Genomic DNA, 19,814 nt, shown 5'->3' on the forward strand with positions numbered 1-19,814 from the left:
GCATTTAGTCTAGAATAATAATTTAATCATCGTAGAACAAACAAACATTACATTTAAGGTAGTGAAGAGGAGTTCTGCTGTACCTGCACAGTATGAAGGAACAGGGATCGATATATCTGGTTTAACAAGTTTATAGACGTAATAATTTCCTGGGCAAGCCTTGACTTGAATTGAGTTGGATTTGTAGTAATTGCATGAGTAGTACGAGTGAGATCCAGTTACTTCACGAGTCACAATTCCATCTCCAGTCTGTGGATGTGAACCTCTGAGCAGCAGTGGAATAACACCACCACATGTTGTATAAGTCACACACCACTCAGACATTTGAGCACTTTGTCCTTGAAGATACAGTCGATACCAGCCCTTCCATTCTACAAGGGTGTCATCATGTCCTCTGTAGGATGTGCGTGTATTTCTCCAGTAGTTGTCCAGGGCAGTATAGTTATAGCATGGGTCAAACCTGGAGTCTGTAGCTGTGAAACAGAACCCAACAAAGAAATGTGGCAACCTTAACAATAAGAGCAGTAAATGTAATTTTCTACAAACAGGAGTGTTTTAGTGAGAGGTTTGGCCATAATTCATGAAATGTTTCCTACGACTGTTGTGTTTACCCTTAAATTGTCTCATGTGATTATCATGATGAACTAAAGATTTTCACGGAACTTCAAAGCATACTTGATTTTAAGTGCCTCATGTATATGTGTGTGCAAGATGGCTGGCCTCGGTACTGTTTATTAACTAGGGACACTGTTTGTGCACATATTTATAAATGAATGCAATGTGTCAGTGAGATGTAATGACAACATAAACAGTTGATGCCCTGTACCATAATATGCTGTCATCTCAGCAGCAGGCAGAATAAACCATTAACTAATTTATGTTTGCTAGATTTTTCAAGCGTAATCTCCCATTTACTGGAAACAACTTCCAACTGCTCTTAGCAAATATGTGCACATATGAAATGATTAAGAAATTTTAATTATAATGGTATTAGTCACAGAAATTAGGGGCATTCATTTTAAGAGCTATATTTTTTCTTTATTTATACTGTTATAATAAAGCTTGATGACATTATTTATTTTAAAAAATCGTCACAACTACATACTTATATTGGTTTCTGTGGTGATGACTCCAGTTGTTGAGAAGTTGGCTGGAGTTAGTGTGGTGATATCTGCAAGAAGTAAAATATTTTTTTAATTACAAGAATTTCAAGAATTATGCTAAAATGGCCATAATTCAAAGAGAAATGTCTGAAATGATACCTGCACAGTAGGCTGAATCACAGGAGACTGGCTTGATGAATTCATAGACATAAAAGTTTCCTGGGCACGCTTTGACTCGAATGTAGGTTGTACTGTAGTAACTATAGCAGCAGGTTCCTCCGTTATTACCACAGATCTGACGGGTGACTATTCCATCCTGTATCTGAGGATGTGCGCCATTTAGCCAGAGAGCAATACCAGTGGAACATCCACTACTACAGACCTCTGGCATGCGGATGTTCATCCCATAATAGAGAAGACGATACCAGCCATTCCACTCAAAGTCTCGATCACAGGCAGTACTCCATGATTCATTAGTAGCTCTCCAGGGCTGGTTCAGAATTGTATAGTTACTGCACGGGTCATAACCAGGGCTTGCAGTAGTAAGTGCAGCTGCTAAAGACAAAAAGGTAAAAGAAATGCACAAATTTAAACTCATGACTGAGGAAAAGTTATAATAACCCTGCAATGCATATGTGTGATTTTTGTTTATATTTCAGCAATAAAGACATTTAATTCCTTGATAATCCATGTATTCCACAAAAATCCAGACTTGCTTCTTAGCCCCTGATCTGTTGATCATGTGATAGTGTAATGTAAGTTTTGTTTACAAATACTGTATGTTTAAACTCTATCCAAGATAATATATGATATAAATATATGACAGATTTTTAAAACATATAAATATTCAGATATTCTAAATCAGCCAGGTAGTAAACTACTAGACAACTAATACTTTGCTAGATAGCAAATTTGCGTGAGTTAGTTAGATAACATTAGGAAGGTAGCTAGAAAAATTTGTGTGCTGTCTCTACTGTATTACTATCAAAACTGTTATTGAAAAACTGATCAATGGACTGAGACAAATAAATGAATATTTTAATAAATAATCCAACTTCATTCTCTCTGGTACCTTCTTTCTGAGTCAGCTTAAAAAAAGTTCTAATGCATTTTGTGTTTAATTTCTTCTTTGTTTACTGTATATGTACATAGGAAGTGATCAAATAAACGTGAGTGAAACAGCAAAACATTTATGACTCATCAAATTCCTAAGTTAAAGGATAAAAATAAAACAGAATTCCTGTCCTTTAAAGTAAATCACTGATGCCAATACACATGCATTTCGAATTCAGCCTTGGAGTCAATGCACCGGAGCTGAGCTCTGATACCACTGGTTAATGTTATTGGCAAACGGAGTTGAGCTCCAAAACTGCAGTCTAATAGAAATGTAAATGATTTCTAAAACAATATTTTTTTTTTTAGAAACATATAACATTTTGACCATTAATTGCTATAAACCATGCTAACAGACCTCCAGACAGCTACTGTCCATTCCCTTTCTGATGTTCTATCGCTACACTCTCATTTTCTCCTCCTCCTTTTATGTTCCACAGCTAGACTCCTGCCGCCAACTGATCCCTTTCTAAAATTCCAGGATCACTCTTTCACATGTTTTCACAGTGAAAGTTATATATATTTTCAGGTTAAACATTTTTTCTATTCCTCCTGCTGTTTCAGCAATAATGAAGCAATTTGTCTGCACTGGCCCTTCTGGTCAGAGCTGAAATCACATTGGATTTAAAAGTAAACCAATTTAAGTTTGAAATGTGAATTAATGCAGTGTCTCATTTCCTTTAAATCTAGTGAAATTTTGGAATTACTGTCTGAAAACACTGGCAGACTGAGTTATTTTACTGCTATCATAGGGACACTCTGTGTTGAAGGACACCTATCAGAGCCTTATACAATTGCAACTCACAACTAGCACTCAAACATCAAATGGAAGCTTCTCAGACATGAGAAGTATCAGAAACTGGTTTAGACAACACTAACACAGACCCAGCCATTATGGCTGGTCGCAGGAATAGCCACTGGTTACAAGAAGGTGTTGCCAAGTCAGGTGCTTTTTATAAAGTGGTGAAAACCTGCACACCAAATGTAGGCCAGTGCTGTAGCTTGAATTTCCTCCTGCCATTTACCTGCGAGGAATTTACCAGGAACAAGCTAAGTGACATAAAAAAGAAAGTGATGATTGTACAGCACGCTGGACCACAACGCACAGTCTTAGTGTAGAAAATGGCTGATCAAGGCAAGACAGCCATGTTTGACCTTGCAGGGATATGTCTGCACATGCCAAGACCAAAGATCGCCCATAAAGCCTCAAGCTCTGCCCCTGGCACTAGTAACCCCTATTGGAGGAGAATAAGCAATATACACTTTTCTGTCACCAATCACTGCCTTGCTCCTAAATTGAGAGTAAACTGAAAGTCAGTTTTTTGTGGATATGTCAGTGCTTGTATAAATAGAAAGCTAGGATGGATTGGTGATATTAAAGAATGGGAGAAATATTAAGGTAAAAATGAACATATGTTTCTTATTACAAGCTTTTTTGTTCATTTTTTCAGAAAAGTATTCATTTTTTTAAAATATTAATTAGACAATGCAGGACTTGGTGCAATACTTGCAGGAGGGGAGATTAAGAGTCATAGCTTATGCTAGCATGGGCCTATATGATGCAGAAAGGAATGATGCTGACTACAGTGCCTTCAAATTAGAGCTGCTGGCTTTGGAGTGGGAGGGCTCTGAGAAATTTGAAGATGAAATTTAAATACGTGTGGTGGAGGCAGAAGTTGAGGAAGGTGAAAAATGGGCAGAGCAACAAAACCAGGATCCAGAACTGCTTCAGCTGTGACAGTGGAGGGAACATGGATGGGACCACCACTGTCTGAGCAACATGTCCTTTATGATCTGGTTGACACCTGCTTCCTAATTAGGAGCAGCTGGAGGTGTGGCACAGAGTGCTGCTGAGGAGAGAACCAATGGCCAGGGCACACAAAGGCATAGCTGTGGTGGTGCCTATAGTAAAGAGGTGGGCCTTGCTTACTGTGAGGTGTTGTGACATACCAAGGGGAGATGCCTGTTGCAAGCATTCTGAGGAAGGCTGTTTTGGGCTTGCATGAGCAGGGCTAACAGAATATGGGCATGGGAATGTATTGCCTGTGTAATATATGGTGGCTGACCAGACCCTTCACCATGCTCCTTCACCAGCAGCTATTTCTGAGAGACTTTGGACATAGATTATTTGTCCTTGGGATGACCTGGTGATTACTGCCAGCATATTCTGGTAGTAGTGCATCTTGCAAAGTCAGGACTACTCCTAAAACCCAGAGAGAAATGGTGCATAGACCATAGGGAACAGGTGTGGCTGAATGAACACCTGCAAGACATGCATTACTAAAAAATACCACATAGCGGTTCTCGTTTCGTTATGCCATGCCCGTCTTGCCAGTAGATCAGGATGTAGGAATACATTACATTACATTACAAATACTATACTCCATTACTGTTGTTCTGGTTGCTATGTGACTGCTATGTTCATATATGCTAAGCTATCTGCTAATATGTCATAGTATGTTAGATCCTGCTTCGTACAACTCTACATATTCTCAGTACCGTGTACTGTCTTTGCCCTGTTTTGTATTTATTGCACTGTATTGTCTGCACTGTGCATATTGTGCTGTTTTCAATGTGGTGTTCCTGTGTTGCACCATGGTCCTGGAGGACTGTTGTTTCACTTCACTGTGTACTTGTATATAGCTGACATGACAATAAAGCCTCTTGAACTTAAACTTAAAAAAGTGGAACCAGGCGGCTTGCCATGTACCTGTGTTGCCAGGAGAGAAAGTCCTTGTGAGGAATTTACACCACCAAGCCAAGGGGAAATGGGAGTGGGATCCACAGCCCTATGTAAGTCCTTGCCCAACATTTCCCAGATCATCCTGTGCATGCAATTTGGCCAGAGGGACAAGAGGGACCCATCCACACAATTCAACGGAATCACCTTTATGTGTAAGTAGTCGGCAAAAATCATGAGGTAAAGCCTCACAGCGATGTAGGTAAGTTGGCAGATGACCATGGTAATTAGCAGGGTACTGTAGGGCCTACTGGGTACTACAACTCCTTGGCAAGGGCACACACAGCCAGCTTAGAACTCAGAGGTGGTGTGGCCAGTAGAGAGAAATCACCCTAGGGCCTTGATGGTCAAAAAGGGCAAATCTGGGACTCCAGTCTGCGAGGTAGCAAGAGTAGTGGCCCGGATGGCGACTGATTTGGTTGGGGGAGGGTGGGTGTTAGGATGTACTTAATTATTAGGATGTTTTCCTTTTGAAAAATTATGATGTAACGACCATCAGGACTCCTTTGGTGTCCATGATTGGTACTGATAACAGAACTGACTGACACTGGCTTTGATTGGGGGAGAAATTCTTTTTAGGCAGGCATTGCCTGGGGGGATGCAGAACTGCATAGAAGGAGGGAGTGGACTTTTCCGAAGATCCCAGGACTGGATGATGTCACCAGCATGACGAGGGCAAAGAAATTGTGTTCATGGTGTGCTGTCTGCTGAAATGTAAACCAGGCAGAGGCAACAGTGGTGGTTTTCTCTGTGTGTGGTTGGGTGAAGATTTGTACTTATATTGCAGAGCTCAGAATGGCTGCTAGAAGCTCCACACTGTAAAAAATCGCTGTAAATTAACAGCCAGTTTTGAACAGTATTATCTGTTAGTAGCTCTTTACTCTAAAACAAATTGCATCTGTAAATTAACAGCCATTTTATTATCACGTTATCCTTAAAAACAGCTATTTCTTGTAAAACTAATGCATTACAGTAACTCGCGCAGAGGGTTTGTTTGCCGTGTCTGGCAGATGGCAGCTGGGCGAACTCCTCGGATGAAGACACTACGCAACAAAGCCTCTAAATGGTAGGTAAAAAAAAAGGCGTGCCATTAAACAAAGATGGAAAACTTTGAGGAGTTTCAGTTTTGGCAGATACACTAATACTTCACTGTGAAATGCGCATTTGTTAAATAAACAATGGATATCTCCTAAATGTAAGATGTTAAGTCTGTTATTCGATAGTACTAACTAGTACTAAACACCAAAACATACAGGTTATCTTATATTTAGGTTCACAAGAGGATGAGGCTGAAGTTGGCTTTCTATTCATCAGCTTCTTGTTTGAATTTTCCCGCTCCACCTTAAGCGGTGGCGGTATTCTGAACTTGCATGTCACCATAGTTAGAACAGTGAAAGAATCGTTTTCCAGCAGTCATGAAACTATCATTAAATGTCATAGCGTCACGTGGAGCATCTGCGACAGGCAAACGAAACCATAGAAAGTAAGCTCACGAAGGAGCTTTCGGCTTCACACAACCCTCGAGAATTTTGTTTTTCAAGAAGTTTGCTGAGGCCTTAAGCCTCTGTGAAAGCAGCCACATGGCATGGGGTTAGACACAGATCTCAGAATGCCTGAAACTTATTGGGACTTGGTGTAGTTTTTCTTTTGACTTTTTGTTTTTTTTTAATGGTGGGGGTTAGCATCAGCTCCAGCCAGGGCACAAGAAAGGAAAGAGTTATTTGGCATTTAAGCAAAGAAAGGCCCATTGTGGCCACAACACCTGTATGTGTATATTGTTTGAAAGTGGGACACATCCCGTGTTTTAGAAAAAAACAGGACATTACTGTAAGATGGAAGTAACTTTAGTTAGATACATACGTCCATGTGTAGCATTGTATCTGTCTGCAAGGTTACACAGCACATTTAACCGAACATGTGAAGGCATACGGTCCATTTTCAAACAATATTCTCAATTTCTCATGCACTTAATAATACAAAATTCAGTTAAACTGCATTACCCCAGGGAACAAACCTGTACTGCTTGATCAGTTACTATTTGTCCAGTAAGTATAGCAACAACAAATTAAAGGAGCTTCTCTTGGTTCAGGATAATAATGAATTGTCACTTGTAATTTATTTTGTGGAGACATTTTCTTCCTTCCTTAAAGTGAAGGAATTCTTATCATGGAACCATCTGAGTTTCCTCTCCACATTCCTGAGCCAAAAAATCTTGTAAATATTTTGTCACCCTTTTTGATTATAATGAGAATTTGTTTTGCAATTGATAGGCTGTGTATATCAGATTTAGATGAGCATGAAGCAGAGTTGGACTTTGTACATCAGAGATTAAAACAGACTAGCTCTTTCAGAAAATCAGCAAGGCATTCAGAAGCAAAAATAATGAGAACCATGAAATACCTGTTGCACTGATGTCTGCAGCTGTGGCATAGGTTTGGCTTTCTGTGGTAATGACTAGAAAAATATGAGTAAAATAAATGGTGCACTAACAATGACAGCAACACATGTTCAACTGCTCAACACTTCTGTAAATATAGTGGTTGTTTGGTTTCATAATGAGAATTTATTTTGCAATGAATGTGTTTTTTTACTGAGGCTTTATATAACAAGTACATGTACATCTATTTTATATAAGCATAATGCAAAGGAGGGTTGAGGACTCCAGAAGTCAAAACAGACTAAGGGGCTGCTTTACTAAGAGAGAAGGTAATTACTAACAGTCTACAGACACTTTGCTCTGGTGGGGGTGGCCCATGGGTTATCTACCAAGAGCATCCATAGAAATGGACAGTCATGTAATTTCATAGTTAACAAATGACTTGTGCAATATAACCATGAGTTTGGCTTACATGCATTTTGTTTCCATCTCTACTAGATAGCAGAATTGTTTAGGTTTAAACTTTGACTAAATAGGTCAATATAATGACATATTAATATTTTGACTTGAAACTGTCAGATCATTATTTAGGCAAACCCTGCAATTTGACTGCGTTCTACAATATACCCAAAATATCATGAACAAGAACAGTTTTAAAGAACGTTTTTTTTCTGAAATAATTTCATTTGCTTTTTATTTTGCTCATCAAATTAAGAATGATGAGGCAGGGCACTTGAATTTGAAGGTCATAAATTTGTTTGAAAAAAATCTTCCTTTTCTCTCTGAGCACAAACAATGCCAGCCACGATAGCGACACGTGTTCTATTACAGAATGAATATGGTTTCTACTGGGGTCATGCTAAAGTATGGTATGTTTGTTATGTAGTAACAAATCATGCAATCATTTAACACTTAACAATATTGTGGTACTGATTTTGAAAAAAAAAATCATAGTAGACACCTCCAATGTCAGCAGTTGCCAACTAGTGTTGCTCATTTCCTCTCTATTCTCAATAGCTTCGGAATCTATATGATTGATTGGCTCAATATGGCGGTAATTTGTGCCCTGTCTGGAGAGGCCCTGTATGGAGAATATCCACACTGGCTTCATGTACACTTTTCACTGGTGTTCAACAAGACTCAGTACGGTTTTCTTCTTATTTTTCTGTATTCACTGTCTTGGTGATGTAATATCTTCACATGGCTTTTCCATGTTTTGTGATTAATATCTCATCATGGATGACAGCCCTTCACCTAAATCTGTATCATAGCAAGAGAGAGTCACAAGACACGCCCTGCTGCAGTTTAGTTTCCTCCTGTGAGAATTCCCCTGTCACTCTGCCTGAAAAGGCACAAAGCACATTTGGTGTGGTTTGATCAGCACACTGTAATCCTAACACACAGGTTTCTCGTGGAAAACACCCAAAGAGTTCAATCCTTTCTCTCCAACCCCTTAACATCTCAAGTCTTGACAACTACAGCTCACTTTTCTCTGGTCTTCAGAGACACTGCATTAGGCCCCCTGAAACTGATCCAGAATCAAAAAACATAGGTCTTCACTTCTGAATTCACTGCACTGCCTTCATGTAGGTGCGTACATTGGACATAAAACCTAGTGCCTTGCCTACAAAGTCAAAAATAATATAATAACTTTTTCTCAAAAAGAAAAAATGCATTAGTTTAAAGCCAAGTTTTCTCATGTACACAACAAAGCACAAGAGTGTCTGCAAATTGCATGTCTTGTCTGAATGTCTTGCATATCAGCAACCCTGTATATTCATCTACATTCCTGAAAAGTCTCCAGAGGCAACCGCAACAAATTGTGTCTGCATCACAGGTGGTTAAAGACAATGGGCAACATTCGTAACTTTGCTACGCCACACGAAATGTTCTGCACATTAAATAAGAGGTATCCATTAAGTGACAGTGGTGGTGATTAGTGCAGCAGTGTCTATTAAGGCTGCAGTAATTTCTCTGGTATTTTAGATGCTTTTCACTTTTAATCAATTATCTATTAAATCTATTAAAATTACATATAAAAATTGAAGTATAACATCCTAAAATTCAACTTTTAATTGCAAGAAATCATTTTTAGCATGTACAATTTCATTTCAGTTAAATAGTTCAAAAACATCATCAGCAACAACAACAAAAAACAAGAACAATAAAAATAGTAATAGTAATTGATTTGCATTTGTGAAAATAAAATGTTGAATATTGGCTAATAAAAATTCAGCTTTTACTTGTAAGAAATTAATTTTTACTAGTAAAATTGTCATTTTCTCAAATGTAAATTGAATTCCAAAAACCCATTGTAAATAGAAAAATAGTATTATCCTCTTAAATGGCCCGTCACCGCGCCCAAAGTTTGATTACACACTTTGATAAACTAAGAATAGCTCAGTCAGTTTGCACTGAGGTCCCTGTACGTACTGAATAATTAGCCTTAGTATGTAATAAGGATTTTAAGGAGCTAAACATTAAAACAGCTTGCAATAAAATCAGTTTAATTATGTAGTTAGAATCTCAAAATATCAAATTACTCTTCACTTATTTGGATTCCAAGCTAAACCTATTTTCCACATGCAAGAGGGGATTTGTGTTACATGGAATGTGATACAGGAAGAAGAGGCTGTTCTAAAAACAATGCCAGTTAAATCTGTCATCTCAGCACATTTAATTAACATCTCATCAAGAAAGATAGCCCTTCACCTAAAGCTGTATCATAGCAAGAGAGAGTCACAAGACACGCCCTGCTGCAGTTTAGTTTCCTCCTTTGAGAATTCCGCTGTCATTCTGTCTGAAAGGGCACGAAGCATATTTGGTGTAGAGTCTGATCAGGACGTTGTAAACCTAGCATACAGGTATCTTCTGTACAACATCTGGAGGATTCAACCCTTTCTCTTCAAAAAGGTCACTCAGATGTTTGTTTAACCCCTTGACACCCCAGGGCTTGACCACTGCAGCACACTTTTCCCTGGGCTTCAGGGTCATGGCATTAGGCCCTTGCAACTGATCCAGTGTCCAAAAACATGGGTTGTCTTTAACACACATAACTCCACTTTGGAGACACAACAAATTGTGTCTGCATCACAGGGGGTTAAAAACAATGGGCCCAGATTCATAAAACTCAGCAGTAACTGTGCTACACCACACAAAATGTGTTGCGTGGTAAATAAGAGCTATTGAAGTGACAGTAGTGGTGATTAGCTCACCAGTGTTTTTTAATGCTGCAGTATTTTCTCTGGTGTTTGAGGCAAGGGCCAATCAAAATCCACATGTAAATGAGGTCATACATATGACAGACCCTCCAAGTGAAGCCACGGTTGGCTGCCAAAATGAACAAAATGAAAAAAAATGAAAACAAAGAAAGAAAAGCAAAATTCTAAGAAATAGAGCTATACATTTTAAAAGAAGAAGTGCTGGCAAAATGAATCATTTGATGAAGATGCTTTTAACTTTATATCAAGAAATTAAGTTTTTCAGGAAATGTTTTTACTATAAAAAAGATAAAATGATGTAATGTAATAAGATGTAATATAACATCCTAAAATTTAATTTGTAAGTGTAGGAAATTATATTTTATGTAAGATTTAATGTCTCAATTAAATAACCACACATGCAAGAGAGGGATTTACATGACCTGCATGCAGGAAGAAGAGGCTGTTCTAAGTACAATGCTATTTAAATCTGCCATCTCAGCACATCTAACATCTCATCATGAATGACAGCCCTTCACCTAAAGCTGGATCCCAGCAAGACAGAGCTGCAAGACATGCCTTGTGGCAGTTTTGTTTTGTCCTTTGAGAATTCCCCTGTCACTCTGTCTGAAAAGGCATGAAGCATATTTAGTGTAAAGTTCAATCAGCATGTTGTAAACCCACATCTCTCTCCTGTACAATATCTAGATGATTCAATTCTTTTTGTGTAAACAGGTCAGTCAGATGTTTGTTTAACACCTTGACACCTCAAGGCTTAACTATTGCAGCTAAATTATCTCTGGTCTTCAGGGACATGGCACTGGGCCCTTGCAACTAATTCAGAATTCAAAAACATGGGTTGCCCTCATTCTTTAACCCACATAACTCCACTTCTGAAATCAGTGCACTGCCTTCATGTAGCTGCTTACATTGGATATGAAATCCAGTGTCTTCCCTACAAAAATGAGTTACCTTCTGCGGCACTCGCAGGGTGCATCAACACTGTGTCCTGTACTGGCACTCAGGTGGTAAAACAAAGAGGCCGTCCAAACAGCTCAGCCCCTGTCTCCAAATGTGGATTCAGTGATGAGCATTTAAACTAATACTATTATACTAATATAACTATATTAACATATTATAATATATTAATTATTATCTATTATTTATCATATATTAATAATAATTTTTGTCTTAAAAAGCCAAAAATGCTTTAGGTTAAAGTTAAGTTTTCCCAAACAGAAAACAAAGCATAAGAGTGTCTACAAATTGCCATATATGTAAATGGTGTCTGGCTAAAACTTGGCTCCCCACCATTAATGTATGTCTTGCAGTTACCATTTATATTTGTCCATACCCCTGAAAAACACCCCAACAAATTGTGTCTGCATCACAGAGGGTTAAATACAATGGGCCAGATTAAAAAAGAAACTCTGCACTATGCAATAAAAATGTGCAGCAATTAATAAATAAGAGCAAAAATTCAATTTTTTCCAGTAAAAATGTTATTTCTCCATGTTTAAAGTCAAAACCCAATGTAAATAGAAAAATAGTATTAAACATTAAAATTGCTTGCAATGAAATCAACTCAATCATGCAGATATAATCTTAACATATCAAATTACTCTTCCCTCTGGATTCCAAGCTAAACCCACTTTCATACACAGGAGGGGGATTTGTGAAAAATGGAATTTAATGCAGGAAGAAGTGGCCATTTTAAATATAATACCAGTTAAATCTGTCATCTATTGAATCTGAAATCTATTTCAAGCAAGTCCTAATCCTACAGCAGGTAGGAAGTTTGTCATTTTACTCCATCCAAAAAGATCAAATCATGTCTATTAAATATCTTGCTTAGTGTTGGTGTATGCAATGTTTTGCATGTGGGAACCAAACATTTTTGGAACTACTGTAGAAAATATCATTTAATGGACATCTGCTTTTTACCATGAAAATTACCATCAGAGAGAGTCAAGTGCTTTTTTGCAGCATTGCACTGTGTTATGAATCACTACAGGCATATTTAAATGAAGTAAAAATGCAGTAATTCCTCACATCACATTAGCGGTAAACGCGTCAGAATCCTCATTTATGAATGAATAAATGTGTTACCACCACACTATTTGCTCTTAATATCAGTGTAAATCTGGCAGTGCATTTTATGAATCTGGCCCAGAGACACCTGCCTTCAAAATTAGTTTCGGTGCAACTTCAGTAGCCTGTGGATTCAACTGCCTTGTATGGTCCAGGTCAACATTTTTCCTTGTGAAGAACAGTTCTTAGAATTGAGTTATGCAAGTTCTGAAATGTTTGTGGGAGGACATTAGACCCCTCTTCAAGAAGGAAAAAAACATGCAGTTCTTTGAGGGGTAAAGAAAGAAATTCCACAGGGTGCTCTAGAACTTCTCATAGTCTATATAGGAAAAAGTGCACATTCTAATCTTTGTAATACTTTAAGCCCCAAGATTGTACAGTGTGTGAAGCAGACTATGAGGAGCTTTGGAGAGTTGCCAGCTGACCCAAAGCAACATGACAATTATGCACAAACTGGAAAGCATTTGGGAATTAATGAAACACAATTTAGAAAAACGTCCAGCATAGATGAGACTGTAAAGCATGATGGACTGGACAAAGCCAAGTGACACGAAAAAAGAATAAATTATACAGTGTCATTACCTGTTTGTGCTTTTGTCAGACCACCTGTGAAGTGTTAAAGAGAACAGAAACAAATATTTAGCAAATTGGAGAAAGATTTCCAGTTGATTGAGCCAATTGTGGAAAAAGGCATTTATAGAACATACTTATCATTAATATGATTGCCACTATCTTCAGAGACAGCGCAGGCATTTGAACTGAACCCTCCATTGTCACACTGACATCAATACTTCAGATAACAAGTAAAATATTCAAATCTGTAATAGAAAATAACATGAATCTTACTCTAGATTAGTACTGTTAGCTGTTTTCATCATCATAATACAATTAAACAAACTGCAGATCACTAACCTCAGACAGAAGACCATGCTCCATATTCTTCAGGTAAGATCACACTGAAACAGATTTCCTGGCAACACGTTTAAATATGTTCAACCACCCAAACCTGCTCTTCACAAAACTGATGAGGGAAAATGTTTTCCTTGTAGTGTGCATGCATGGAATGCACTGCAGACAACACTGAAGGATATTATGTCCAGTATTGCCTAAATAAAAAAAAAAATACTCTATTTCTTTTTTATTCTGTTAAGGAGCCTGTTAAATGAGATTTTTCTCTTTGTGCCTAATTTGATCTTTATTTATGACAGTTACAAATGTATTTTCAAAACAAATCGGCACTCCTATAGTAATTTTATTGTTTCATGAGGTTGAGGCAGATTGAAGTTTTATTTTAAATAAAAGTTTTAACCCGAAAATACTTTGTGTGTTAACCGATGTAGCTCCTTGTGCACCAATATTAGTTACTTCTGTGTAAACTATGAGAACCAACAGTTGCACTGCATTCCAAGTATATAAGCAGTATAGCTTTTCACCCTGTCCCAGCATACCTGTTGAAAGAGTTATGATGTTCAAATTCTAACCATGCCTGTTTCTAGCAATCGCAAAAGTAACTTCAACAACAATGAACCTTCCATATCGTCTTGCAAAAACCTTGTATTTCCACTTTTGTTGTTTTTTGCCTTTTTGCATAACTCTAGATACCATTAGAATAATGTTAAAACTCATAATGAACAGACAAATAAAATGGTCCAAAATTACTTATGGAAAAAAAAAAAGATCAACTACCATTATAATTTACAAATGTGTTTTAGCTGCCAAATACATGGAAGAAAATGAAAAGGTATTTGGAGAAATCTGACACATCTTTCTAATTATGCACTTTTGATACACCTATGTTTTAAGTTAGTGAATTTAGCTATTTAAGCACTGCTGCACACTGTGCCAGAAACAACTAGCTTGTTTAAAGAAGATATAATCACCTGCAAAAAGAGTATAATTCGACTTTAGGCGAAAAGTTACACCAGGTCTTAGCAAAAATTTAGCTTATGACCGGTTGGTGCAATGAAGTTCTGCCCAAAAAGTTACAACTGACTTACCTTACAACCAGACATAAGCCCTGTTAGCGCAAACAGACCCATACTGCTCCTGCTCTCATGCTGGAAATGTTCTGCTTTGACCCTGGTCAAGGCTGCTTGCAGCTGTATTACTGTAAATCAAACAAACAACAATAAATTACACTCCAAATACCTTTTTTGCAGCCCTCTGTTTAAAAGCTATTTTATTTTGGATTTTTCTCCCCAATTTAGTCTCCAATTTCACCCGCTAGTTATGGCTCCCCCCAAACGCAGCGCTAAGAGGTGGAAAAGAGTACTGAAAATCCCTACTTAAGTAAAAATACTTTAACTGTAGTTGAGTACACTCAACTACAGTTAAAAAATGTATGAAACCGTCACTGGGGCAGTACCCCTCTTGTCACTGTGGTACCCTCAAGGGTACATCTCAGTACCTTCAGTCAGGGAACATAACTGTACTATATTCCATTGAGATTATATTTTGAGTTGTATTGACTCCACACACCCCGTCTCGTCTCCAGGCTTTTTATTGTTCTGTTTTAAAACATTAGGTTATGAAAAGGTACAAATACGCACTTTTAACCTGGAAAAACTTATTTAAAGTTCACAACTGGACCTCAAAATCACTGTTGTACCTTTGAGGGAACATTTACATTTTTGTACCTTTAATGAACGAAAAACGTACCTGCACAGAACCTTTATCTCGAACAGTGTATCTGAGTTGCTTTTTTGTGTCTGCAATTGTAGTTTTAAAAGTAATTTTCTGAGTTGACTCAACTGGAAATAATTTGTGCAAACAAAACTAAAGCAAAACATAACAATACATAAGAAAAAAGGTTGTCCTGAGACTCAGACCAAAGCATGCTGACATTTACACATCTCTCTGTGAAGTGTGTAAGGAACAAGGGTTACATTAAACTGCATGCCTTTTATGGTTAGATGGTTATATAAAACTTCCCAGTCTCTCTGTTCCCAAGAAAGTAGAGTTTAGTTTAAACTGTGTAGAGTGCGCTACTAGTTAATTAGGTCTATATTTAAAAAAAAAAATCTTAATTGAGACTAGTCGATTACTCAATTATTAATGTCATTTTTAGTGATTTTTATCTACTGCATCATCAGCTCCTATGTTAGCTTAAATTAATAGGTGTGAAGTTCTACAGACAGTAAACATTATATTCACAGCCTTCAAACTGTATGAGTTAACTGATACATTTACTACCTTTTTTATACATTTAATGCATAATACATTTCCACCATTAAAATCAAGCAACAGCAATTTATAGTTTTGATTAGGCTAGATTTCCTGTGTCACAGCCTTATACGGCCATTTACCTCAAACCCTGTGACAAAACTATATTTTACATGGGTAAACCGTCGGCTATGGGATGACAACAATTTTAACTCATCTCCATCGTTTTATTCTAAAACAACAAACTAAGAAGCAAACAGTAAACACAGGACCTGTTTAGTTAGGATTAGCTAGCTAAGCAGCTGCTCAGGCTGAAGCTGAGTTTAAAGGTTTTAAGAGGCTTGTTTGGCAGCTGATGATTTAATGCCATATTCTTTAGTTAATTTGAAGAAGACTGGATGAAGTATGTTCCTCATGTGTAATGATAAAGTTCTCCTCTTTCTGTCTCCTCTAAACTTGCTGTCCCTGAACTCAGCTGTAACTAGTGTTTTTGAGACTGGGAGCTGCTCTTTTGCTCCGTTTTGACTAACTGGTTTATGAGCTAACATGCTTAGAATTTATTTACACTCTGTAACATTCATTAAAAATTTGAATAGCAAAATAAAAGTAGTTAAAAAATTTCTTAAAGAGTAAAAGTACTTTAATTATATTCCAAAAAAATAACGTTAGAGGGAAAAATTTACTCAAGTATAGTAACAAGAGCAAATGTCATTTGGTACTTGACATCTCTGCACTGATACAGTGCCTACATTTAAGACATTTGTCTTTGCAGTGTAAGCGTTTTTAAAACACAAAAACTTGTTGGTCACCTTGAAGTGAGATTAACCTCAAAGTGCAAGTTTATCATTCAGCTTTTAATCATGTAGTTATTCAGAAACTACAACCCTGTTTCTAAACGAGTTGGGAAGCTGTGCAAAATGCAAATTAAAACATAATGTACTATTGTACAAATCATTTAAACCATACAGTTATTTGGAAATAGTTCAAAAACTACATATTAAATGTTGAAACTGAGAATTTTCTTTCAAAATGTTGAACTCATTTTGAATCTGATGCCTGTAGCACATTTCTAAAAAGTTGAGGCAGGGTGTGTTCAGGGGCATCACCTCTTCTTTTGTCAACATTCTGTAAGCATTTTGGAAATGAGGAGACGCTGCTGTAGTTTTAAAAGTGAAATGTTTCCCGTTCTTGTTTGATACAGGATTTCAGCTCCTGAACAATTTGGTATCTCCTCTGCTGTATTTTTTGTTCCAAAATGCGCCAAATGTTTTCAGTGAGTGACAGGTCTGGACTGCAGGCAGGCCAGTTTAGCACCTAGAATCTTTTGCTACACAGCCACGCTATTGCAATACGTATAGAATGTGGTTTGGTATCTTGCTGAAATAAGCAAAGCCTTCCCTGATAAAAACATCATCTGGATGGCAACAAACGTTCCTCCAAAAGCTGTATATATTGTTCCGTATTAATGGTGGCTTTACAGATGTGCAAGTCACTCCCCAGATAGCAAATTTATTCTGGCCAAGATCTGGCCCATTTTTATCTGGCCCACTTGCCACATGGATTGATGGCACTTGAGTGGACCACTCCCGGTTGTTAGATGCGGGCCACGTACATACCAGTTAGTGGTTTCACACCAGACTGGTTTCAGATAGCAATTTTTTTCTGGCCCACACACACATGTATAGTTGGCACATGTGCGAAACACTCGCAGTTGTTAGATGTGGGACACGTACGTACCGGATTAGGGCCACACATCAGCCAAAAGCGAACCACATAACTGGGCTGAATGAAATTCTTGGCAAGTTCACTGTTGATTGGCCCCTTATGACCAAATAAAATTAACATATAATATAAAACCGTAACAAAGCAAAAACAAGAAAATTAGCAGCATCAAGTACAAACCAACTACCAAACAATTTGGGAGAGTATCTAAACTGCCACTAAAAGAGAAAGCAGTGATTAGTAAGTTCTGTTGGACATGTATTCAACTGTAAACGGTACAAAAACACAACATTTGATGTTTTGCTGCAAGAACTTTACTGACTTTTTTTTTTGTAAATATATGTTGATTCAAAATATGACGCCTGCAATTCCAGAAAGTTGGGATAGGAGCAGTTTACCACTACGTTACATCAGTTTTCCTTTTAATAGCATTTAATAATCATTTGGGGTTTAAAAACTCAAATTGATCCAGTTTTAAAAGCAGATTTTTTGTAGTTTTCTGGTTATACAAGTCTTTACAACAATACAGGTGTTGCCCTTCATAATGTGCTACACTAGTCCAGCACCTGCACTATTTGATTAAGCAGTCATGCTGTTGTAACACAAGCAAAATGTTTCTTGTAGTTGTCATGCTGAAATAAGCATGGACGTCCCTGAAAAAGTAGTATTTTACATGTCCAAACGTTTTAGAATTAGGTTTGTATATACATTTGCCTTTGAACCTTCATACCAATCAATTACATTAATCTGTGTTTTTAATCATTAAATGACAAGATGTGACCATTTAAAAGATCATTTTAATTGATATAATAAAGAACTTGCACCAGAATAATAATAAAACTTATTATTTTCTTCTGATAGGTAACACATCTGTGCTGTCATCAAGGTATTGACCAGTGCTGGACAGCTGCTGCTTCTTATTGGAATCCTGGAGAAAGTCAGAAAAACAAGCGCACAGAATCAAGAAAGCCGAGCGCAAACGCGACACCAAGAGCACAGAAACAAGAACTGCGGGCTTCAGGCACAGCACACCAGGAGTTTAGTATGCTCACTTATCACAGCTACGCGCTCGCTTCACTGATTTCAGCTCACATTTCACTTTTTGCTCACTTCTGAAATTGCTGCTCGCTTCATAATTACAGCAGGAAATACGTCAGCGGCCAAGGCTTCGTAGCTGATTACCTGAACTGTCAGTTGCAAGCATCAGTCTGTGACTGCCTGAATTTGTTGCCAGTGTTTTTTCCAGTTTGAACCTAGAATTATCTGAATTATACACATATTCAATAACTGTCTCAGTCTTGCCTTAGTTTATTGAAGAAATAATTGATTAAAAGTATGGACCAGTTTATTTATTACATTATTAAGCAGGCCGACAGCAAAAGCAGACAGCTCAGATGTGAGACAAGAAGCATCTCAAAGGTGTGAAGTCAATTAGTTAGCTGAACGATAATAATAAAAGTTTTATTTTAAAAAAACACAAATTGTACAAAGATATCATTAATATAACCTTTTTTTCCCAGCCTTGATGACATCTTGCAAAAAAGAATTGCTGACCAGCTGGACAAATATGAAACATTTTCAATCTGCAACACAAGAGCTAACTTTCTCCAGCGTGGTCTAACTTTGAGGTACCGCGCTAAGCCCGAGCTAACGTGCCAACTGTGAGCTAACATGCTAACCACGAAGTAATGCGCTAGCTAACGGGCTAACACACTAACCGCGATCTAACGCGCTAGCTAACGAACTAACCGCGAATTAACGCGCTAGCTAACGGGCTAACACACTAACCGCGAATTAACGCGCTAGCTAACGGGCTAACACACTAACCGCGATCTAACGCGCTAGCTAACGAACTAACCGCGAATTAACGCGCTAGCTGAAGAACTAACCGCGAATTAACGCGCTAGCTAACGGGCTAACACACTAACCGCGAATTAACGCGCTAGCTGAAGAACTAACCGCGAATTAACGCGCTAGCTAACGAACTAACCGCGAATTAACGCGCTAGCTGAAGAACTAACCGCAAATTAACGCGCTAGCTAACGGGCTAACACACTAACCGCGCTCTAACGCGCTAGCTGAAGAACTAACCGCGAATTAATGCGCTAGCTAACGAACTAACCGCGAATTAATGCGCTAGCTGAAGAACTAACCGCAAATTAACGTGCTAGCTGACGCGCTAACGCGCTAACCGCATACTAATATGCTAACTACCTAAGGCGGGAACGCGCCAACAGTGAGAGCTACGCGCCAGGCAGCTAAACCTACACAAAAAGCATTTAAATACCGTGTTAACTTAGCTGGCT

At 37.9% G+C, this 19,814-nt stretch overlaps 1 protein-coding gene across 4 annotated transcripts in view; it reads right to left on the reverse strand.

Annotated features, from left to right (window-relative positions):
* The window catches only part of LOC118809641, a 45,463-nt gene extending 31,851 nt beyond the window's left edge, over positions 1–13,612 (reverse strand). For 3 of the 4 annotated variants that reach the window (XM_036573121.1, XM_036573122.1, XM_036573119.1), the window contains exons 1-6: positions 13,537–13,612; positions 13,332–13,442; positions 13,207–13,230; positions 1,263–1,658; positions 1,106–1,171; positions 84–473 (exon numbers count right to left, since the gene is read on the reverse strand). In XM_036573121.1, coding sequence (XP_036429014.1) covers positions 84–473; positions 1,106–1,171; positions 1,263–1,658; positions 13,207–13,230; positions 13,332–13,395 — 940 coding nt within the window. In that variant the 5' untranslated portion in view covers positions 13,396–13,442; positions 13,537–13,612. The remainder of the gene's footprint in view (positions 1–83; positions 474–1,105; positions 1,172–1,262; positions 1,659–13,206; positions 13,231–13,331; positions 13,443–13,536) is intronic. The other variant, XM_036573120.1, reaches the window with a different exon arrangement.
* Positions 13,613–19,814: the final 6,202 nt, after the last annotated feature.

Source organism: Colossoma macropomum, unplaced genomic scaffold, assembly GCF_904425465.1.
Source record: "Colossoma macropomum unplaced genomic scaffold, Colossoma_macropomum, whole genome shotgun sequence".
NCBI lineage: Eukaryota > Metazoa > Chordata > Actinopteri > Characiformes > Serrasalmidae > Colossoma > Colossoma macropomum.